This window comes from Lissotriton vulgaris, chromosome 1_1, assembly GCF_964263255.1.
Source record: "Lissotriton vulgaris chromosome 1_1, aLisVul1.2, whole genome shotgun sequence".
Taxonomy (NCBI): Eukaryota; Metazoa; Chordata; class Amphibia; order Caudata; family Salamandridae; genus Lissotriton; species Lissotriton vulgaris.
The window spans coordinates 655,381,039-655,405,981 of NC_141685.1; the positions used below are offsets into that span (position 1 = coordinate 655,381,039).

General features: G+C 46.2%; 1 protein-coding gene across 1 annotated transcript in view; it reads right to left on the reverse strand.

Annotated features, from left to right (window-relative positions):
* Window positions 1–24,943, reverse strand: part of TTLL7 (tubulin tyrosine ligase like 7) — a 1,104,754-nt gene that overhangs the window by 149,961 nt on the left and 929,850 nt on the right. Inside the window, exon 21 of the mRNA XM_086936338.1 lies at window positions 16,820–16,980. Within this exon, the coding sequence (XP_086792464.1) occupies window positions 16,820–16,980 (161 nt within the window). The remainder of the gene's footprint in view (window positions 1–16,819; window positions 16,981–24,943) is intronic.

The window sequence follows — 24,943 nt, forward strand, 5'->3', positions numbered from 1 at the left end:
GGACATCCTCTGACAGTACAGGTTCCACACTCAGTGGAAGTTCTCTTGAACCGGACACAGACACAACACCTGACTATAGCAAGACTGACAGGATATGAACTGACATTGTTCCAGCCACACATAGAGATCAGACGATGCAATATTTTAAACCCTGCTACACTCTTGCCCTCAAGCACAGCGGACCCTGCACCACATGACTGTGTGGAAGTAATTAACACAGTGACGAAGCCAAGACAAGACTTGACAGACATTGCACTATCCGACCCAGACCTGACACTTTATGTAGATGGTTCATGCATGAGAACAAGCACAGGAGAGTTAGTGGCCGCATATGCAGTGACCACTGATATTGAAGTCATGGAGACACATCGAATTGATACCCTGTCAGCCCAAGCAGCAGAGCTTATCGCTCTGACCCAAGCCTGTATACGAGCCAAGAACTTGAAAGTAAACATATACACAGATTCACAGTATGCCTTCGGAGTCGTACACGACTTTGGAGTCCTCTGGCAAGAGAGAGGTTTTCTGACCTCTCATGGGGCCAAAATTCAGCATGGTCCCCTCATTCAAGCTCTGTTAGATGCAATACACTTACCTACAGCTATAGCCATTATGAAGTGCAAAGCACATACGAAAGTCATAGACACTATTTCCCAGGGTAACGACCTGGCAGATCGAACGGCTAAACTTACAGCCCAGACTCAAGCAGACATTCCAGCTGACACGACAAAGACTGAAGTACCATCACTGACGAATTGCATGGCCGTCAGGGATCTCTCACAGGATGTACTCGACATTCAGACACATGTCACTCCAGACCAAATCAAGAAATGGACTGAACAAGGAGGGGTCCAGACAGATCAGGGATGGATGACAAAAGGCAAAGCCACATGGTTCCTCCCTGACTCCATGGTTCAAGCTATCATAAATACAGCACATAGTCCAGCACACTTAGGAGAAAAGGCCATGTTAGACAGTTTACAGAACATCTGGTTCAACAAGCATTTACGTGCAGCAGCAAAACAGAAAGTGCGTACCTGCATGATCTGTTGTCAGTTCAATCCAGGCAAAGGCATTCCCGTGGAACAAGGTGGATTTCATCCTCCTGACCATCCTTTTGAAGTCCTCCAGATGGATTATATTCAGATGGACAGATGTCGAGGATTCAAGTATATCCTTGTAGTTGTATGCGCCCTATCTAGATGGACAGAAGCGTACCCAGTCCCAGATTACACTGCTGTGACCACTGCCAAACAGTTGGTCCGAGAATTCTTTCCGCGATACGGTTTGCCCCGTGACGTATACTCAGATAACGGTCAGCCATTCTCTTCTGAACTAATGAAACAACTATCTCTTCTGCTAGGGTACCAGTGGAAATTCCATTGCGTACGACATCCAGAGGCAGCAGGTCTCGTAGAGAGACACAATCAGACACTCAAAACCAGGTTAGCGAAGGTCTGTGCAGAAAAAGGCGTGGATTGGATGGTAGCCCTGCCGGTTGCCCTCTTTTACATGCGTATGGTAGCTCATTCCAGAACCGGACTATCCCCGTACGAGGTGGTTTTTGGTAGACCGCCGAATATGTGGGGTACGCCTATGCCGAGAAAAATAACCGATGTCGACAGTACTATGCTGACAGATTACCTGGCTTCCTTGATGTCTGCACTCCTTTCTTGTCGTTCACAGGTTGCAGCTGCCTTCCCCGACAACACCCAGGTGAAGAATCATTCAATTGTTCCGGGAGACTTGGTGTTTGTCCGTAATTTCGACCGTTCAAGCCCTCTGGAGCCCCGCTGGCGCGCATCCAAGCTGGTCCTGCTAACGACGAGAACCGCCGTCAAGGTCGAGGGAAGAAAGGGCTGGCTCCATGCCCATCACGTGAAACGCTTCCATTGACTTGGTTCAGTAAAAGACTCTAAGGACTGCCCCGAAAACATTGACTCTAAACTCCCTTTGCTAGAAAAGACTCCACAACAAGAGTATAAACAGAAACTACGGTCTAGTAAGTCAGACAGCGTTTAATTGTTTAAGTCCCCCTCGGGTGAAGCGGTTAGACAGGTTCCTGACATGTATAAGATCGTAGACCCAAATAGACAGAGAGATAGGCAGAAAGAGATGAAAAAGAAATACTGCAAAAACTTACGCAGCAGATGCATAGTAACTCTGATCATTATGTTTTTTCTAAGTATATCCATTATATGTATTAGCTTGACGCTACATGTTTTCTTTCCTCCTGTTGGTTCACATATACATTCTTCCTTTAATGACACTGTAGAGCACACATTCAGTGACCTGCCACCCCATGAATTGTCATATCGACTAGCACTGCGCAACAATACTTTTATTCGTATGTTACACCATTCTCACCAGACCAGCAATGTAACGAATTGCTGGGTGTGTGGCCGACTCCCACCTTATCAGAAAATGAAGGGAGCTCTGCCTCTCTTTCCTTATCCGTTTTCGCACAATGGTTCGTGCGGAGCTTGGTTTGCTTTAATGTCCTCAACACAAGACAGAAAGTTCACAGATTCCCAGAGTGAATGGATTTGGGGGGACCTGAATATAGTAATGAATAAGGCATGTTTTCCCGATAAAGATGGTTTTCCCCAAAGGAAAGGAACAGATCTAGAAAATGAAGTGTACGAATTAGGAAATGTTTCCCTTAGCCTCATGATTCTGAATGTCCAGTCTGAGACAAATACAGATTCACCGTTCATAACAGTCTTACCAGTAAAAGGTGAATTATGCGTTAGAAAGAATGGTTCAGTGCACTTAGGACACAGTGATTGTAATACTGTGGTCGAATTCAATGATAAAGGAAAGTCTACTTTCAAAGCTTCCCGCCATTCCTATTTAATTTGTGGTCAGACAGCCTATGTACGTCTGCCCTTAGATTGGGGTGGAACGTGTTATATTGCGTTCCTACTGCCACCTGTTTTTCTAGCCCCATCCCATTATCACCGAGATTCACGATTAGTACATGTCAGACACAAGAGGGAGACCGAATCCCCTGTTGTCGATCAGACTGAGTCAGCGTGGGAGCAATATAAGGATATTATTAAAGGATATTTCTGGTTCATAGGTCCCGTCCAAAACAGTAAATTAATACGCAAATTAACCAGAACTTTGGAAGCAGTAGTGAATGAGACTGCTTCTGCCTTAGGTAACTTGACCGAGGAACAGTCTGCTATGAGACTTGTTGTTCTTCAGAACCGCCTTGTTCTTGACGTCATCTTGGCAGATAAGGGCGGAGCTTGTAGAGTGATCGGCTCCAGTTGTTGTGTGTTTATTCCAAATAACGCACCATCAGTGTATGCAGCAATAACAAGACTCCACAAGATAGCCCGTGAAATGCATCAGGACCCTTGGTCTTGGTCCGGTTGGCTCTGGAGTATAATAGCGGGATGGGGTTGGACAGTATTGTCATTCCTAGGAATAATACTGCTAGTGATATTCAGTTGTTGTCTCTGTCTGCAATGTGGCCCAGCGATTTGCGGCTTTTGTGCCACTGCCTGTATTCCCCGTCCACGTTCACGTTCCCGTGCACGAATGAAAAAGGATGAGCAAATGATGCTATATGAACAGATAGATGGTCTCATGAATATAGATGTGTCCTGAAGGGCACAGTAGGGGCCAAGGAGGGAATGAGGAAACAGAAAATTTTATGTGGCCAGTGTGTCCCCTACTCGCACCCTATCCATGTACCTATGCCCCATGTATGTCCATATTATCATGTAGTTCCCTTCTCATGCCTGTAATAATAATGTCTCTGCATTTCCGTTCAACATTAGCATGTCAGTTATTAGGCCCTCCATGAATGAAACGTTAATTCCACACTGAGGCCTACGTTGCCAATGCATTTACATGGTACACGTTTAAAAGTCGAGATGCACACGTTTTTGTGGCCCAGCCGAGCCAGGCCCTGAATTCAGGCTCCGAGCCTCTTCTGATTCTGAAATCTGCAGTTTAGGTATGCATCCCTGACCTCTCCCTTACTCCCTCTCAGCCAAGAGGTGCCCGGCCTGGCCTGCCAAGGCGGTATTTTGCCTACAGTTATCTGCTCAGCTCCGAAAAAACACATTCCAGTCTAGTGAAAGGGGTAAACATATTCCGCCTGCAGAGCTTAGGGCCTAGCCTTCCTGCCATTCAAGTGATTTACTGAACCCGTTGCCATGGAAGGCCCATGGCCCCATGCAATGCACGAAGAAATATATGCACACACTAGCATTTAGTGATGAACAGCTTTTGCTCGAGAGACCTTTACTTCAGACAATACATCCTCCAAACACAAGATATCAGATATGCCAAAGGTGCAGGTTGTTCTGACATCCCAGACTCCTCTTCTAGTGCTAATGTCAGCTCCCCCCAGCTCTCCCCAGTTACACGTCAATTTCACGTCATGACCAGTTTTGCGCGCACAAGTAGGGTAAAGGTTCCTGCTGACCCTGCAGACCTCCTCTATGCATCCACCCTCCTATGACACACCTATGACTCATCAAGTGAACACCCATGTACACACCTCCTTTCACGCCTCTTTCACGCCCATGTGCTCTCATCTCTTTCACTTGCTCCGCCTGGAGCGCTCCGCCTTCTCTATTCATTGCAATTGTATGGTTTTACTATATATAATGTGTTATGTGAATAAAACTTCAGATGACGACCCTTCCTGAACCTTAGTGGTGATGGAACCCGATTCTCCATTGACTCGAGTCATTGTATTAAAGCCCTTTTGACTCGGACACCACGGACTCTGCCTCTCATTTTATGAGCTATCCTTATTCCTTATTAATGTATAGAAATTATGACAGGGTAATAACTTTATTTACCACACTACTCTAGTTCACCGCAGGTCCTTTGTGGGTTCCGGAGTGGTGTGCTGCTCGCTGATGGAGCACTTCGGCACTTCGTTTGGGGTGGTAGGCGCGGTATAAATATTGTTACAATACAATACAAAAGTGAAGGCGCAGACGTGCTTCATGCAGGAGCAGGTGATCCCCCTGAACCAGGGGTTCCAGGTCCAGCAGCACCTGAGCCCACTTAAGGCCCTCAAGATGGCGGCCTCGCGCAGCCTCACCTGCAAACAGGTACAGAGGTGGGTCAAAGGAAGAGAAGGGGTAAGGGAAGGGTTTTGGAGGGCTTGGGGCAGGAATAACAGCTGGGGGGGCTTGATGCAATGCTCCAGAGGTTATTCCCAAGATACACATGCGTAGCACAAACCCATGATGAGCAACGGTTTGATTACCGGTTTGCCTCGAGGCTGCTTCTATCAAGTGACTCTTATTAAGGACATTTAAAACCTAGGCTCCGGTTTAGAGACTTTGAAGCAGGGGACCAGGTTTGAGTCTTGGCATCGGCCCAACATCCTGTGATTCTAGGCAAATCAATAAACGATCCGTGCCTAGCAAACATTAAGGTGTCTTTGTGTAACATAACTGGTTCTCATGTAAAGTGCTCCAAAACCTTTGGGCCGAGCACGCTGTATCTAAAACTGCAAAGAAAAAACATCCTTGGATTCCTGGAGGAAGTGTACATCCAGAGAACTCACTAATGGTTTGCACTAACACATTCTTTCCTTTCAGTTGAATGTCAAGGTGTGACTGTACATCACATTCCGCATCCACTTTTGAAACTGTTTGTGTTCTTTAGTAGTGTATGTGACTTCAATCCAATTTGTTTAATTGTTATTTTTAAAGACAAATAGAACAGGCTGAGTTTTCAGAAACACAATTTAGACCCCAATGTTTATTTTTTTTACTCTATGGGGTAGCCTTCTCTGCCTGCCTTGGCGAGATCTATTGTCGTCGATTTATTTTCGGAAGGGGGACAGGAGATGTGCACGCACACGGACAGGTGATGTGCACGCGGCGTTTCAACTCAGCGCGCACCTGGCGCGCTTTCACTTTGCACGCGGCGTTCCAACACAGCGCACGTATAGCGCGCTTTCACTTTCCAGCGTGGAGGCATGCTAGGAGCATTTTGTTCGTGTTTTGGTGCGTACTCTAGTTTTCGTGATTTATTTTCTCGGATTCAATCTCTTTATCCTTCAATTCTTTCTCTGTCTCCTGTGCTTTCCCCTGTACATGCATTTGTTCTTACACCTGCCTTTGCTCTTCTAGTGCTCGGGGAGACTCACATGCATGCTCTAGCTCTTGTGCTTGTTCCCTTCTATGTCCCTCGTCCCTCCACTGTCCTTCTCGGTTCGGGTGACTGACTAACATGTCCATCGCTGTAATCACTTTCATGTTTCACTACTCTAGTTCACCGCGGGTCCTTTGTTGGTTCCAGAGTGGTGTGCTGCTCACTGATGGAGCGCTTCGGCGCTTCGTTGGGGGTGGTAGGCGTGGTATAAATATCGTTACAATACAATACAAAAGTGAAGGCGCAGACGTGCTTCATGCAGGAGCATGTCATCACCCTGAACCAGCGGTTCCAGGTCCAGCAGCACCTGAGCCCACGTCAGCCCCTCAAGATAGCGACCTCACGCAGCCTCACCAGCAAACAGGTACAGAGGTGGGTTAAAGGAAAAGAAGGGGTTAGGAAGGGGTTTTGGGGGGCTTGGGGCAGAAATAACAACTGGGGGGGCTTGATGCAATGCTCCAGAGGTTATTCTCAAGATACAAATGCGTAGCACAAACCCATGATGAGCAACGGTTTGATTACCGGTTTGCCTCGAGGCTGCTTCTATCAAGTGACTCTTATTAAGGACATTTAAAACCTAGTCTCCGGTTTAGAGACTTTGAAGCAGGGGACCAGGTTTGAGTCTTGGCATCGGCCCAACATCCTGTGATTCTGGGCAAATCAATAAATGATCCGTGCCTAGTAAACATGAATGTGTCTTTGTGTAACATAAATGGTTCTCATGTAAAGTGCTCCAAAACCTTTGGGCCGAGCACGCTGTATCTAAAACTGCAAAAAAAAAAACATCCTTGGATTCCTGGAGGAAGTGACATCAAGAGAACTCACTAATGGGTTGCACTAACACATTCTTTCCTTTCAGTTGAATGTCAAGGAGTGACTGTACATCACTTTCCCCATCCAGTTTTGATCCTGTTTGTGTTCTTTAGTAGTGTATGTGACTTCCATCCAATTTGTGTACTTGTTATTTTTAAAGACAAATAGAACAGGTTGAGTTTTCAGAAACACAATTTAGACCCCAATGTTTTTTTTTTTACTCTATGGGGTAGCCTTCTCTGCCTGCCTTGGCGAGATCTATTGTCGTCGATTTCTTTTCGGAAGGGGGACAGGAGATGTGCACGCACATGGACAGGTGATGGGCACGCAGCGTTTCAACTCAGCACGCACCTGGCACGCTTTTACTTTGCACGCGGCGTTCCAACACAGCGCACGCATGGCGCATTTTCACTTTCCAGCGTGGAGGCATGCTAGGAGCATTTTGTTCGTTTTTTGGTGCGTACTCTAGTTTTCGTGATTTATTTTCTCGGATTCAATCTCTTTCTCCTTCAATTCTTTCTCTGTCTCCTGTGCTTTCCCCTGTACATGCATTTGTTCTTACACCTGCCTTTGCTCTTCTAGTGCTCGGGGAGACTCACATGCATGCTAAAGTTCTTGTGCTTGTTCCCTTCTCTGTCCCTCCACTGCCCTTCTCGGTTCGGGTGACTGACTAACGTCCATCGCTGTAATCGCTTTCATGATTCACTACTCTAGTTCACCGCGGGTCCTTTGTGGGTTCCGGAGTGGTGTGCTGCTCGCTGATGGAGAGCTTTGACGCTTTGTTGCGGGTGGTAGGTGCGGTAAAAATATTGTTACAATACAATCCAAAAGTGAAGGCGCAGACGTGCTTCATGCAGGAGCAGGTGATCACCCTGAACCAGTGGTTCCAGGTCCAGCAGCACCTGAGCCCACTTCAGCCCCTCAAGATGGCAGCCTCGCGCAGCCTCACCTGCAAACAGGTACAGAGGTGGGTCAAAGGAAGAGAAGGGGTAAGGGAGGGGTTTTGGGGGGCTTGGGGCAGGAATAACAGCTGGTGGGGCTTGATGCAGTGCTCCGGAGGTTATTCTCAAGATACACATGCGTAGCACAAACCCATGATGAGCAACGGTTTGATTACCGGTTTGCCTCAAGGCTGCTTCTATCAAGTGACTCTTATTAAGGACATTTAAAACCTAGGGTCCGGTTTAGAGACTTTGAAGCAGGGGACCAGGTTTGAGACTTGGCATCGGCCCAACATCCTGGGATTCTGGGCAAATCAATAAATGATCCGTGCCTAGCAAACAAGAATGTGTCTTTGTGTTACATAACTGGTGCTCATGTAAATGCTCCCAAACCTTTGGGCCGAGCACGCAGTATCTAAAACTGCACAAAAAAAAAACATCCTTGGATTCCTGGAGGAAGTGTACATCCAGAGAACTCACTAGTGGGATTTTCTCCACCATCCAACTTTGTGCATTACCACCTCACTCTGTATCAAGCCCTAGTTTCCACCTTGTGTCAATCAATCAATTAATCAAGACATTTGTAAAGCGCGCTACTCACCCGTCAGGGTCTGAAGGAGCTAGGGGGGTGGAGTGCTGCTACTGCTTGAACAGCCAGGTCTTGAGTAGCCTCCTGAAGGTTAGTAGGTCTTTGGTCTGCCGTGGGAGGATTGGGATGGTGTTCCAGGACTTGGCGGCGAGGTAGGAGAATGATCTGCCACCGGGGGTTGTTCTCCTGATGCGGGAGATGGTGGAGAGGGCGAGGTGGGCAGAGCGGAGCTGACCGTTCGGATGTAGAAGGTGAGCCGTTTGTTGAGGTATGCTGGGTCGGTGTTGTGGAGGGCTTTGTGTGCATGTGTGATAAGTTTGAAGGTTATCCTCTTGTTAGCGGGAAGCCAGTGCAGGTCTTTCAGGTGGGGTGTGATGTTGCAGTGGAGAGGGATGTCGAGGATCAGGCAGGCAGAGGTGTTTTGTATGTATTGCAGTCATTTCAGCAAGCTGGCCAGGGCTCCCGCATAGAGGGCATTTCCGTAGTCCAGTCTGCTGCTGACGAGGGCCTGGGTGACCGTTCTTCTAGTGTCGGTGGGGATCCACTTGTTGATCTTTCGGAGCATGTGGAGGGTGTTGAAACAGGAGGATGAGATGGCGTTGACTTGCTTGGTCATGGAGAGAGTTGAGTCAAGGACAAATCCCAGGTTGCATGCGTGGTCGGTGGGCATTGGGGCCACCCTCAGGGCGGTCGGCCACCAGAAGTCGTCCCAGGCCGATGGTGTGGAGCCGAAGATGAGAACCTCTGTCTTGTCCGAGTTCCGCTTCAGACGGTTATTCTTCATCCATTCGGTGACGGCTTTCATACCTTTGTGGAGGTTGGTTTGGGGGTGATGGGGTCCTTGGTGAGTGAGAGGATCAGTTCTGTGTCATCTGCGTAGGAGATAATGTTGAGGTTGTGCAGTCTGGCGACGTGGGCGAGTGGCGCCATGTATATGTTGAACAGCGTCGGGCTGAGGGAGGATCCTTGAGGTACGCCTCAGATGATCTTGGTGGCTTCGAATCAGAAGGGAGGGAGGCGGACGCTCTGTGTTCTGCCGGAGAGGAAGGAGTTGTCCAGTCCAGTGCTTTGCCACGGATTCCTGCGTCGTGGAGGCGGGTGCGTAGGGTGCAGTGGCAGACAGTGTCGAAGGCAGCTGACAGGCCCAGGAGGATTAGGGCCGCAGTCTCACCATTGTCCAGCAGGGCCCTGATGTTGTTGGTGGCGGCGATGAGGGCCATTTTGGTGCTGTAGTTGCTGCGGAACCCGGACTGGGACGGGTCCAGGATGTTGTTCTCCTCGAGGTAGGGGGTAAGCTATTTGTTGACAGTTTTCTAGATGCCCCTTGTTGGCTGCCTGCAGAGGGCTGGGTCCATAAAAGACCAACCATGTTCCTCCTTTCTGTTAGATTGCAGGTGGGATTCCAGTCTGTGTTACACATAGCTCTGGATCAGCAGATTGATTGATTTACAAATATTAAGACACTTCCTCTATTTTGTATTTATTGCTTCTGTATAGTAGCTATGCTGCCTGTTGGCTGCTACAGAGGACTTTTGACACCAGGAGGGGAGAGAGCGCATTTAGCAATAGGATAGTGGTTATCAACAGACGACTGAGTTACGAGAGTTCCAATTCACAAATACTCATTAACAAAAGTAGGAAGTTTAATCCTTTATGCTTACTCCTACATTTTTAATGAATTTATGACTTTTTGGGTAATCAAATACATCGCTATTTCTGTACATGCAAATGTAACAAGATTACGTTTTTGATCTGAAATACGACCACAAAAAAGCATTTTCAACTGAAATGTTTTCTTTTTACTTCAAAGGGAAGATATTTTCTCCATGAAAATCTCCTTGCCTTAAACTACTACCCTTCTCCATGCTCACCCTGAAAATCATTTACTACCATCCTTTCGAGCAGCAGATTCATGAGCATGCATGGGAAACTATCTGCCATTTTATTTTGCATCCAATGTGGCTCCCACAAAATCAGATATTCTGAACTAACTGATGAAATGTATTTTCTAAATTTGTGTCTGTTTATTGTCTTCCATTTTTCTGTGGCTTTCCAGCAATGCTCACCCTTTCCTTACCTTTTGTGTCATATAGCACCTTAGTGCCCCTTGTTAGAGTCATATGGGACCTTAAGGCCTCTTGTTATTGTCATAGTTGAGCCCACGCTGAGACTCGAAGCTGGTTCCACAGCCCCGAAGAGGGCAGCCCTGGCCATTACACAAACACCCTCTCCCCACTTTCATGGTTAGTAGTTAGTTCTGTTTTAGGCGACACTAACAGGAGAAATGGGCTGGTGCAAGCTGCATCCTGACGAGAGCCCCAGTACTTATTTTTTTTATAAATTAACCACAAGGGCAAGAAGAAGTGCACCTTCCCACAACATAGCCCAGGTCTGCCGAAATCTTTTTTTCTTTTTAAAGTCACTATTATTCTGTGGCTTCAGACACTATGTAACTCAACATAAGCTCTGGTCGCTCTCATACCTGTTGTGGAATGAAAGATAGGATCAGCAGATGTGATTTTAACTCACAACAAACCGAATGACTTATGTCCATGAATGATGCTGACGAATACCACATTTCTTAAATTGAAGGACATGTGCATACTTGTCTCACCGATTCTGTTAAGATAACCTCAAATTCTGCTGAGACAGCCATGCAACAACATGGCTGCAGCCCTGAGTATATTGTTTAGGTCGAGACTGTGTAGCGCATGCACTGCTCTGCGAGGCATGCTGTATTCGAGTATAGACTTGAAGCTCCGCCTAATCTCTGTCCACATTTTTCATCGCCTTGTGTTATTGTCCGATGTAAATGCTGGCTTCTGATTCATTATTAGGGTTGTTAGGCTCTCCTTAGTACCGCCTTGTCTTCATGTGTAACCTCCCGTGAGGACTGGCCCTTTTACTTCTGTTGTTACACAGTATGTCTTATTTAGTCTGTATTATGTCAAACAACAAAAGAGTGTCGTCAGAGGAGAGTTTCATTAAGCACAGTTAATGAGAAAAAGTATATGAAATCAACCTGTAAGAAAGTCACTTAGGGATTTCTTTAGAAGCCCTCACTCACCACCCTGGGTGGTGACATGCTTCATCATCCGGCCCACCAGGAGAAGCCGAATGCCTCCCTGGTGTGCTGCAACGCCAGATTACTGCGGAGCTGGTTTTTCGTGACAATAGTGTGAAAAATAAGTGAGTTAAAAAATGCCAGCAAGCTGTACCAAACCAAAAACGTTATTCTGTGGTTAGCCAGGCATTAGTTAAAATATATGTGTGGGAAATTTACCAACTAATGTGTTGGGTATTTTCCACTTAGAGTGGGGTCAACATGTTTCTGCCCTTATGTGTATAAGTTTTACTGGGCTTTCATCAGGACCATGTAACTGTGTACCTCGGTGGTGTGGGCGCGCTAAGGCCCACCCTGACCAGAGGACGTGAAAGTTAAAAATTGTGTGTAAATTTAGGTGCAAAAAGAACAAACCAGAAAAAGTGAGTGTCCCTTCGAAATATGAGGAACCTGTGGTTTGTTATTTAAAAGATCCACACCCCATGGGTCTCGGGAGGGGGGTGGTGGCGACAATGGCACACCGGCCGCAACGCCAAACACCCGCTCGGCACCTAGCGATACCTTCTACCGGACCCCGGTTTTAACTTTCACATTATCTGGTCAGGGTGGGCCTTGGCCTGAGTACAATAGCTGCTGTGTCTTGCATACATGCTGGATCCACAGGACAGAGGAAGGCAGGGGTCCAGTCCACGCACCCAGGCATGCACCCCAGAAGTTCTTCATGATTCCCACACAGAATCAGGAGTTTCCCGGCACAAGATTTGCACCCTAGAACTGGGAAGCCCTGTGTTGGAGTAAGGGTGCCTGTGTCTGGGCATATCGTGATCTGTGTTTGCTTATCTCTAAATTAGACAAACAGTGCCACCATGTTTCAGATTCTCATAACTGCTGGTATTGGCAATTAAGTGGTGGTGCCGAGCACCAGGAACCATAAGTTCAAAATAAGCACTGGTCCATCCGTGAGAGGGTTCTTTTTATTTTTAAAAAAAGTATGAACAAGGGCCTGTGCTCTCCTTACCTTTCCTTTGCATACTCTTTTGTTTTCTGGCCTTGTGCAGGGAAAGGTACAGCGCTGGCAGAGAAGAAGTATGTCCACAGCTTACAGTTCAACCCCTTGTGCAGCAGTGTTCATGCAGATTTTGTCATGAATGTACATATGCTCGTATCTACCTCTGGCAAATTAAACCCTTCATATTGCACTGGAAACGTTATTTAAATTTAAGACCCGCCCAGAAAATATATTCCCTGGCCACATTGGTAGGAGCTGAGGGTCCATTTACGTAAGCAACCTCTTTTCAACTTCCACAAACCGGCCTGAAAGGAGTCAAGGGCCCCCAAGGCAATGGATGTAGTTATAGTGCTTTAGAGAGTAAAGAAAGCCTTTAAAACACAACCTGCTGTAGCAGCCATACTCTTTCATTGCAAGAATATTACTCCGTGATGGGAGACCTAGTCGTAGAAATTTGCATAAGTATTTCCAAGATGAGTTTTCTGCTCATCTGAAAGTATACATTCTGCGGTTTGTGTATGGGTCCTGGCTGTCTAGCGTCATATCTGGTTGTAGAGCTCAAGATGGCCATGCATTTCAGGTTCTGATGCTGAGTCAAGACCAGTATTTCTTCTTTAGGTCCACCCTACAGTGTGTTCTGATTTCGTTCACAGGGCAGGAGTGTGCTTTTTCAGACACAATACGTAGAATAATGGTACAAAAACAAAGACTGGGTTATTATAAAACAGGATATGTAGGTCTTATGAAAAGATAGTATAGATAACAGAAAGCCTTTTAGCTGTATGAGCGTCCCTTTAAAACCAGAGATTAATGGGTTGGTATGCCCTTTACTTTAAGGTCCAGGGAATAGGATGCCCTCCCCGAATGTTCATAACTAAAAGTTTGAGTTACAGTCTGTGCCAGTTCAGAACTGAATATATTGCATTCTTCAATGGGGGCTGTGGGATCTTTCTGTGCTACCCCACAATGGACAATATATGTAAGTGAGCATGTTTGCAAGGTTAATTACCAAAGGGAGGAATAATAATGTTTAGGAGACGGAATGCGAGTCTGCAGACCAACATGAAGTATAACATCACATAGCAGACAAAAGTGAATGATTTAGCACGGCATAAGATGAACCACTTAGTCTTGTACCTGATAACAAGATGTGTCTCGGTATGATTTAGGTTAGACAGGTAGTCCTGCCTCTTAAGAGTGGTTTGTGGTGGAGGCAGCAGTAAGATACAATTTATAGGCACCATCTCATGTGCTGGATATTTAGGCAACATGCATCTCATTTTCATAGTGGGGTCAGACATTCTATAGTCCTGAGGGACCTCTAACCATGCGTCATAACTGTGAAAGGATAAAGCATCAACTCTCACATAAGAAGTAGCCTCTGTCAAGTTCATGTCAATTTGTGAGGCTTTCTATTTTCACTAAACCCAGCAAGTACGTGACTCCACATAGCCAGAGCATGTGTTTCTTTGTCTCCAGGTGAAATTAACATTTCTGTTCTGCCACATCACAAAGGGTAGCCTGCAACTCTCACTTCGGATAATGGATCTGGTTAGGTGATACAAGAAGGGGTTCTTTTCACCCCAGCAAAGGTTGGTGCTTGCTGAACAGAGAGGTGGGGCCCGGAGCTGCCAATCGATATCAGTGTGCGGCAGCAGGAATCCGTGCTCCGAACTGCTCGCCCTGTACAGGCGTACATACACTCCTGCTGTGTACTTTTACAAGCTCTGTTCTAGTAAGGTATTTTTTCCGCTACTCTTTATGAGGCCACCATGCTCTCGTGCATGCACCCCACCTAATGACACTAGTGTAACATCCAGCCAGAACTGGGTTGGCCTTGAAATGCAGAGGTGGGGGTTTATCATCTTTTAAGCATGTTAGGACACAATTGTCCACTAGAAGAAAGTGGACCCAGCTAAGAAGAAGGGAGTGAGTATGCAGAAGCAACTTGAAGGTAGGTTATGCCCCACAGAGTGTCTCTGTGAAATAAATGAGTTAGAACCAAGTTCCCCTGGATGATCAGTTACTGTCCTTTGCCATGCAAAGGTCCACCATTGACCGTACAGGGAAGCAGTAGGGATCCTCGGGTAAGGAGGTCAAAGGATGTACAGCAATACACCTTCCACCTGTTATTTAGTAATGGGAGTGCCCGGTGTAGTACTGGGAGCCATTATCAGATGAGACACAAATTTATGGCTGTGTGCTTAAGGATGGATGGGGGTAGGTAAGTGGCGGGCCAACCCCTGCTATGCAAACTCAGGTTGCTTGAAGATCATACCCGGGTCAGTGTGGCCAAGTGGTTCAGGCCACAAGGTGTGATGTCATTCAATAAAAGGTGAATTCCTCAATATGAAGCAGTTTTCAAACTATGTGTCTATGTGTGGGCACAGCCAGTTGGTACCGTCAGGCAAAAAAAAAGAAAAATGACGGGTTCGAAATGTTAAAGCAAAAGCCCAATGGCAGGCTCCATCTGTGGGTTATGGAGTCCCAGGTAAGGTATGCAGGTGCCAAAGGGGCACAGAAGGGAACTTCCACCCATGGGCAAAGGCAGTTCAGTGAGGGCATGTTAGCCTCCTAGTTGGGAAAAATGTGATCTGGTGGAATACTTACATTGCCAGATCGAATTGACATATGCTCCTAGGGTGGTCTGATGTTACACTTTAAGGTTGTGGTATGGCCTGCAGTTTTAGGTGCTAGGGCAGTCAACCAATGTACATGTACCCAATGGGGAAAGCTGAGGCAGGGGTATTGGTGATTGGGTACATTTTCCATCTGAGGGCCCCACGTTTTTCAATCTGCATTCGCACAATCTGTGTAGCCATTGCCGAAGCCCTCCAGTGGCAGGTACGTGAAGGACAAGATCGCCAGTACCTCTTCGCCTTTTGGCAGAAGGGAGGGGGATCTGACCTGCGGGTGGTCCTGGACCTTTTCTGCATACTCAGTGATGCCTGGAGTTGAAAATCTTGGGCTAGATGTCTGGAGTTGAAAAGTTTGGGCTAGATGCCTGGAGATGAACATTTTGGGCAAGTTTCCAGGTGAAGGCAGAGAAAGGGGGTTACCCTAAAAACTGGAACTGATTTACTGAACTGATCGCATGGAGGAGTGTTAATTTGTGTGGACACTGGTCATGTGGACACTGGTCATGTTGGGGGGAAGAGTCTGACTTGCTGCTGGACCTGGACCTTTCTGCCCTATCGCCAGATGCCTGGAGCTGAACATTTTGGGGATATTTGCCTGGCGTCGGGTACCCCCAGCAGGGACGGATCGCTGTGCAGTGCCCTGGTGTATGTGTTGGTATGGAACTGCAGGTATTGGCCATCCCTCTGAGAGATGGAGGGCATGGAGCCACTAAGATTTCCTTACCAATAATCCCCGGCATGCCCTTGGTTTAGGGCATGGGAGATGGACTAAAGTTGTGTAAATAAAGGTAAAGGGCTATCGCTTGGCTAAACCATAATCGAAGTTGTCTCTCTCCTGGTGAGTCTTTTTTAGCAGGGGCAGCGACTTGCACATTGTGAGCGCACTATTAGGAAAGAATGAAGGAAACCAGACATGAAGAAGAAAATGGAAAGAAGTAATAAAAGGATAACCTAATACAGAACAGTTTCAAAACGACACAATCTGGTATGATGTCAAATAGCAGCAGTCAGAAAAGCAAAGCACTACTAAAGGAATTTACAACAGCATTGGCAGAAGATTGGATCTCATAAAACTAGAAAGTGCCCTGTGGTCGTCTTTGTATCACATCAGGCTCTAAACACAAAGGCATCACTAAAGTAATTATAAAGTAAAAAAACACTGGCAATGGAGGAAACTAGCTTGTGTGCGTATGAGCTACATGTGAGAGAGTGAGATGCAAAGTGAAGTTAACTAGTGGCGTATGTACGCTGACCAACTACCATGTGCTGGAAACAACATGTGAATGATGGATTAAAAGAGGTGGCCCCTATATGTAAATATATTATACATATTTTACTAAAATCAAAAGGCCTTGGCTAATGCCAGACCTAAAAAGGCTCAATAAGGCTGGGGCAAGTGGAAGTCTCAGCACTTAATGAGTTAGTTTATATGGCACCTTGCAGATGAATTCATCACAAACAGTAGGGTATACTTCTTCAGGATTGGAAAGTAGATGGCAATTGTCACATAACAATCGTTAAGAGGTTAACATTCCAGTACCATAGCAGATGGACAAGGGATGCAACAAGAGACTGATTATGAGGTAGTTTTCTAAGATTTACAGTCAGAACAGACATTGTTCTTACCCTGAATTACAGAAACAGTTCCACAGGCCCTGGCCATGGCTCCACAGGAGGCGATTTAGCACACGGTTAAAACTACGGTATAAATGTAAACATTCGACATCAGACACCTTCCAGATGCGCTGCAGCACAGAACGGACGCTGAACCGGACTATATCCAAAACCTGCAAGAAAACAATAGAAGTAATCAAGGTACTTTAAACACAAGCATGTTGAAAGAAAAGCCTCGCGCCAAGACTCCGGCTGCCTTTGCGACACTGAATAAACTGTAAACAGTAATCACTTCACATCACCTGCACCCTCCAATGAAGTGTTATTTTTCATTTTCGAACATCACTGCCATGACATCTTTCAAAATCAAAGCATCAGTTCCTGCTATTAATATTAATATTTTTATTCTTGTCTGCTTTGTCGGAATTAGGGGCACTGACCTTCAGAATCAGAGGGAAGCAACACATGCGCATCTTCATGCAAGAGGTTTTATGTCATAATAGCGGTATTTACAGCGTGCTAGTTTAAATGATGGGACAAGCAGTCAGAGCAGGGTTCCAGATTAGAATTCAGCTGTCAATCTATAAGAGTGATGACCTAATCAACGTGGCCATTATGGCCTTATCAAACCCTCTTTGCAATTTCTGCACTTCTCTATTAACAAATGCACATGCCTCCTCCTGCTAAGGAGGAATGACGCAAATGGGCGTAATCACGCATGCTGGGGCAGCTCCTACGTCGGTGCTAACACTGTAGATGCCAAAGATTCTGAATTACTCCCTGATAAGCAAAAGGAGGATGTTTTTGGCCTTGTATATGATTAGCAGACTCTCTATTCAGTGGCGTAGTAGCAACGGTCCTTTGGGCCTCTACTGCAAGCAAGGAACATTGGCCTCTCTGCGGGGTGGAGGGTAAAAGACAGCCATAATTGAGGGCTGGATTGGCCATAGCGGGGACCAGGCGTTTCCCCGGTACGCCGCCAGGGCGGGGCTGGTTTTGGGCCCCTGGGGGCCGTTTTTGTTACCGGGTCGGCAATATCAGCCTCCAGTAACAAAATCGGCTGAAACCAGCCCTCGCAAACTGCTCAGCTGCACTCCCCCTCACCCCAGGGGGTGCCGGCTGAACAGTTGGCCAGGGCCGATTTCTGTTCCCAGTTTGGCCATGTTGATGCTGGGTGTGCCTCTCATACTCCGCAGCCATTACTGCCCCGACATATACTCCACTAACGAGATCCATGTCGGTCCTAGTTTCTTCCAAGAATGTATGCAACTCTTCCCGATGACGTCATCCATCGACATTGGGAAGCCCACCAACCGTGTGCATATTTTCTATCCCCAGTGTCAACACTGCCGCACGTGTCCGGTCCTGTGAGTCAAGGAGGGGCAGTCATAGTAGCCATCAGAGCCTTGAATGAAGGGAGCGTCAACTATGGCCCTCACTGACAGATTCTTGCCACCTATGTATCACAAGTCCACGTTTCAGATGTGCCCCAATAAAGTTATAGAATAACATAACGTGTATATTTGTAAAGCGCATGTTTAACCAGAATGATATCTTGACGTTGAACAACAGATGTTTATTGCTTCCCAACTCAATGATACTCATTTACCTCAGAAGGATGAAAGGTTGAGTGGACCCACCAAGGTTTGAACCTATGACCATGAGGTCGGACACATGCCCCTAAAGTGGGCACATTAGTCCACTAAGCCAGACCTGGCAGTAGTTTCCTAACCTAGATTGCAGGCTATGTGGCAACCTCTTTGCATCTTTGTGACATTCCTACCTCACTAGATGACTCCCTATCACATTCAACGATCTGCTCGAAGCCATGACCTTTCCTTTCATAAATCATTGATTTCTGGAACTTGAACTCTATTTGCTTGATTGAAGCAAACTGTGAATAAAACGCCTACATATCGTTAGTTAGTTTAATGAATGCCAGAGAACAGACCATTGTGTTCCCAGTGACATGTATTAATTCAGTAACACTATGCATTTTACTAGTCACGGATGTCAAATGAAGGCATGGCTCTTTGATAAGAATGTGATGTCAGGAGATTCCCATATGCAAGATGAGTTTATTCCAAGCATGTCAGAGAAAGGTCATTAGTGCATTACGATTGTTTGTTGGTAGTGGAGTCTCAATAATCTTGTAATCACATCCCTTGACAGAATGAGCCAACTAAATTAAAGTCAGTACACAATTATAACCCTATAATAAAAAGATCTGAAGGTCGTCTGCATCTTTAGTGCAAATTTCCTTACAAGCATTTGCTATAGCATGGACCTAGCTTAAAGGGCCACGAGAGCATTCAATACTGTTAATAGGTCTGGCGTTAGCCAAGACCTTTTGATTTTACTAAAATGTGTGTATAATATACTTAAAGGGAGTTTCAGCCAGCTCTCTCCATCCATTGTCCTGTTTTTGTGTCATTGAAGGAGAATGGGGAAATAAGTCAGCCCACTTCAGCCATTGGTTAATTTCACTGTAGGTGGTGGTATTCTGCTGTCCACACACAAAGTGGTTTCCTTTGGTGCCAAGGACCACTGTGGCCATGTGTGCACTTTGAAACCTAAAAAATATTTTTGGTTTTAGTCACTGGTTTTTTTTTCATTTGTGAGGGTCTGGCAGTGTTCACAACAATAATGTTATGCAAAAACTCTGTCAAAACTTGGTTACATTTTAGGAGACAGTTCATATGCAGTAATTGCTGAAACATTGCAATACTGCAATATTTGAAGACCATGACATGATGGTTACTGAGTCTTATTTTCTCCATATGGATAAATCAGGAGTACTACAAGAAGAAGTCACCTCAAAATCTTTATGAATTGGGACTGGTAGGAATGGGTTCTCTAGTTGGATTTGGTTTGGATTCTATCAAGTCAGGGTCAGTAAGCTACAAACCTAAGAACCCTTGCTCACCTCCTTGGTAGCTTTGCACAGAACAGTCAGGCTTATCCTAAAGGCAATGTGTAATGCATTTGTGCGCACACACACAGTAACACAGTGAAAACACTACAAAAGGAGTCAACACCTGTTTAGAAAAAAAGCCAATATTTATCCAATCCAATCCAAAAAATCTTTATTTCGACCATTTAGGCCATAAAAGATGCATAGAAAACATACACACATTTAAAATTCAAGCAGTTAGTATGCATACAGGGAGCAAGTAGCAGCAAATCATGACATTTAAAATCAGTAATATAAAATACATAAAAAGAACAAGCAACAACATTTCCTGTCATTGAAAATGGAATAAGCAGTGCGATAAAAAAAAACGTTAACAGCAGGAGCCAAAGGTTAACATGACACAGTGGTGTAGGCATTCATCCTATGATGATTTTGCCTTAATCAACTTGGACCTAATGCGCCACATAGCCAAGAGAAATTTTGCAACTGCGAAAACAATGTGGGGGGAGGAATCAGTTTTCAGTATTCTGTAAGATGTTACACAGTTCCTTATTGCCATATTCCTACAAAGGGGCCCTAGCCAGTATTTCCTGGGTGACTTGTAGGTAGGGCAGAAAAACAGAACATGGATTTCCTCCTCATCGCAGGAATTACAGCCAGGGCATAGTTTGTCCCCTCCATTAGTCCATTTACTAGTGAAGGATTTGATAGGTAGGGTGCCAAACCGCCACTGTATAAAAAGCTTCCTTGCCGTAATCGGATAGATAAAATCCATAAAAGTTTCAAACTTATAAGAATTTTTGGATTCAGTAAAACAATGAGTTAAAGTGCCGATGCTGGGTGCAGTCATGTGAGAGACAAGGTTTTGTTCCTTGTAGGCTTCCACAAGTCTTCTCTGGGGGACCCTATTACAGCCTGTTTCCGGGACCTCCCACAGCTCATTAAAACCAAGCCGGAGCAGTTCTTTTTTAACAAAGGCTAACCAAGGAATCTTATCATTATGATTTAGATTCATAACATGCACAAGATCTTGCCTGTAGTGACTGAGCTCCTTTGTTGACCAAAGTCTATGCCAAAATCTTAAAGGTTTGGATTCAAGGTCCTCCCTGATGGACGGTAAACCCAAATCTAGACGTAAGGGAAACAGAGGAGTTGCAATTGGGAGGGCCAGGAGACGCCTCATAAAGTTGTTTTCAACACGTACCAACTCACTTGCAGCTTGATGTCCCCATAATTCACTACCGTAGAGTGCAGCTGATTTCGCTTGTGTTTTGTACATCTCAACTGCAGGGGCTATGGGTTTATAGGTTGAGGTGTTCGTAGCCTTTAAAATCGCCCCAGAAAGTTGAGAAAGCCTTATTCGCGAACTTGAAATCTGTGGTCCCCAGGATAGGTTCTCTTGGAGGGTTACGCCCAGGTACTGAAATGTTTTAACTCTCTCCAAAACCGTGGAATTTAGGGATGGGTTAGGTCTAGTTGTGGGAGAGGGGTTAAAGATCATGAATTTGGTCTTCCCTGTGTTGATCTCAAGGCCATACTGCCTGCAGAAAAGACCAAATCCATCTTGGATTCGCTGAATTCCCATGGGTGATTTGGAAAGCAGGAGGGTGTCATCAGCAAACATTATTGCCGGCACCCTCCTGCCTGCCAAAACCGGGGCGTCGTTGTCCCTAACGTCAACTAAGTGTGAAATAACACTGTTCACGTAAAGACAAAAAAGAGTAGGGGCGAGGACGCATCCCTGCCTAACCCCCTGAGAGACAGGGAACCTTTTTGTCAATGCTCCACCCCGCCCACAACGTACCTGGGCAAAGTTGCCCTGATGAAGTCTTATTATAGCCTGGAGCAGGTTAATGGGCACTCCCATCTCCTTCAGGACCTCCCAGAGTTTTTTCCGTGGTACCAAATCGAATGCTGACTTCAGGTCTACGAACACCATGTACAATCTCCCTCCCTCGATGGTCACCGATTTCCAGAAAAGGAGGACGAGGCGGAAGATTTGATCCATGGTGGACGTATTTTTCCTGAAGCCAGCCTGGAGGGGACTTAAAATTTCGTTTTCCTCCATCCAGTCCAAGAGTTGGTCCAATAAGAGTCGAGAATAAATCTTCTGGGGGACATCTATAAGGCTGATCGGCCTGTAGTTGGATGGGAGCAGACGACAGCCCTTCTTGAAGATTGGGACTATCTCTGCCCCCAGCCAAGTACAGGGGATCGCCATTCCACTTGCAAGTGAATTAAAAAGAATGTGAAGATAAGGCGCCCAGACCTCTGGGTGGGACCTAAAAAGGTCACCTGGTAATTTATCAAGGCCCGGGGCCTTTCCCAACGCTAAACCCTCTATTGCGCTGGCCACTTCCCCTAGCGTAAACTCCAAGGTGTCTCCAGAAAGGGAAAGGAGTGTTGCAACAACGGCATCAGTGTTCTCTAGGGTATCTGCGTAAAGTTTACTGAAGTGATCTTCCCATATATGTGCTGCTATATTGGGTTCCACTGCAGCTTTGGGTTCCCCTGAGCCAGTAGTGACTAGTGACCAGAATTTTCTTAAGTCCTTGGATATTAGGGCAGTTGAAAGATCTTGCCATCTATCCCAGTCCCAGTCTGACCTCGCACGATCCATCGTGGCCTTATACTGACGCCGCAGATTGGCCACCCTATTCCGAGCTACGCCCTCTTTGACTGCAGTGATAAGGTCAGATTTGGCCTTTCTGCAATCAGAGTTGTACCAGGTGGAGGTTCTAGTCTTGTGTTTGGGCTTTGGCACCTCAGGGTAGAGAACCTCTCCTAAAGCTCCCACTAGGTCTTCATGAATTAAAGGTAGAATTTTATGTAAATCCTGGGGGCTGGATTGACTAACTAGTTCATCCAGGGCCTCGAATTTAGGCAGCACCAGATTGTAGATTTTTCCAATATTTTCTTCTGACTTGGAAAATTTCTGCCATCTCACCCTACGCCTGTTAGAGGTTAGTACCAGGTTTCCCTGTTCATCTCTATCCTCGAGTGGTAGTGATCCGGGATATACTGGAAGATAGGCCAGGAAGAGTAGGAGAGCGTCGTGATCACTATCTGTGCGGGGGATTATTTTGAAATCCTCTACCTTTGGCCAAAGACTGGTATCCACAAAAATGTAGTCCATTCGAGACTCATGATTTTTCCTGTTAAATGTACATTTTGAAGAAGTGTCTGAGGGTGTACGTCCATTGCAAGCTCTTAGCGCAAAATTAAGGGTTAGTAACATAATTTGGACCGCAAGTGGAGACCAGGATCTAGGATGGGGCGATTGACACACTGGGATACCCCAGAAGTCATCTTCTGCCGTAAGGGCCCTCTCCCTTAAGCCCTCTAAGGGCTCGAAGTGACAGTTTAAATCTCCGCCCATTACCACCTTGTAATCGGTCGGCAGCTGTCCCAAAAAGGACGCACGGTCTTCTAGTGTAGTGGACTCCGCCGTTGGGCCAACTGGGCGGGAATAAACATTTATAATTGCCAACTTTTGGGCACCCGGCCAGTTCAATAGAACGCACTGGATGTCTTGAGAAGAAGTGGCTATGGTTTCCGCTGTACAACCAATATGACACGCTATCCACACCGCCAGACCACCCGAGGGCCTCCCCTTACCATTCCAGGTAGCCTGGATTTCGAATGTCGCATAGCCAATTTTAAGGACAGGTTCCCTCGCCCATGCCTCTTGAAAGAGACAGATGTCACTATTTATTATTAGAGAGTCCCATTCTTCAGTGTGTATTTTATTGGCGATGCCTGCAACGTTCCATGACAGTACCCTCAGGGCTCTAGATGGAATGTGTAATGTAGTTCCCTGCCCCCCAGTAGTATCGCTACCACTGCATACATGTGAGATAGGAATCCCTGGAGGGGGAGATGGACTAAGGTTGGGTGAGACTGAAAAGGTTTGAGTCGTGCCGTGGGAAACACTTGGCATCTGAGGAGGGGAGTTTGCACCAGATGAGTAAAATTTAACCTCCTGTACGCTTGACCCCCTCTCTAATACAAGATGATCAGGAGAGAAGCCCAGGCGTCAATCACAGGAATCCAAACCAGAGAAAGCTTCGAATCTATTACTAACTTCCAGGGGAGTGAAGGGAAGCAAATGGTCCATTCCCCCTGTTTGAAAAGAATAGTCCGATCTCCTATGATTAATACCGTAGCCCCTTTGCGGAATGGATTCCCACCCATAAACATTTTTTGAAACCATAGGGGCAGGCTGCAGGGAGAAGTGATGGTTATTTTGTTTTGGACCAATAGTACCTGTTAGGGCCATAGAAGGCCAGGGGCATGACAGGGGAGCTACTAGGGCTCTGGGATAGAAGTAGGTGAGGTCGCACGGCATAATTGATTTGCCTAAGTTCCTTGGCATCCAGCTCAGGATGTGCCTAACAGCTTCAGGGTCCCTGAAGTTGATCACAATCAAGTCGCCCTCTATATCTTTCTCCCGGCCCCCCAACCAAGAGAGTCGACGCACATGCACAATATCCCCATTAACATTCTCCGGAAGTGGCCTATTTTTAGACAGCCAGTACATAGTTTTATTTTTAAGCTGCTGTGGACCTTCTTGCTTGTCAGGGTCGAGGGTAGGAACACCCGTAAGCACCACTACATAGGGGTAGTGCTTCCGGAGGAAGTTCAACCTGTGGAATTCTATGTTTTGATACTCTACTTGGGGGTTCCCTCTCCCCAGCCGGCTGCATTGGTCTTGTGGCCGTATTGTTTCCACCCTTCTGGATGGCACCATCCATATGCATGGCAGGTCGGGAAGAAATGATAGAGGTTTTAATCCCTTGGGAATTGTGAGCCACTGTTTTGGTAGAGACATTAGGCTTGGGGAGTAACGCTGTTGTAGTGGTGATAGATGTAGTATGAGCCACCTTGGCTGAAGTAGGTTTTGAGGAGTTAGGTAAACCGACCGCAGCCAGTGCTGTATTAGGAATGGGAGGGGCCTTCTGCTTATCCGATTTGTTAAGAATAGCCTTTTCCAGATTCCCTAGCCGTTGTTCAATAGCCGATAATCTGTCTACAATAGGAGAAGTAAGCGTCCTGAGCATTTGCCCAAGAAGCTCCAGGGTGGGGACGAACGGCTGAGTCTCCTCAGCGTTGGCACTTGTGGGGGTAGTGGCAAGTGTAGGTGGTGGTGTTTCTTGTGTAGTCACTATAGTGATAACAGGTCTAGTGTCCGCTGTTAATTTTGGGGCAGAGGCTACACCCCC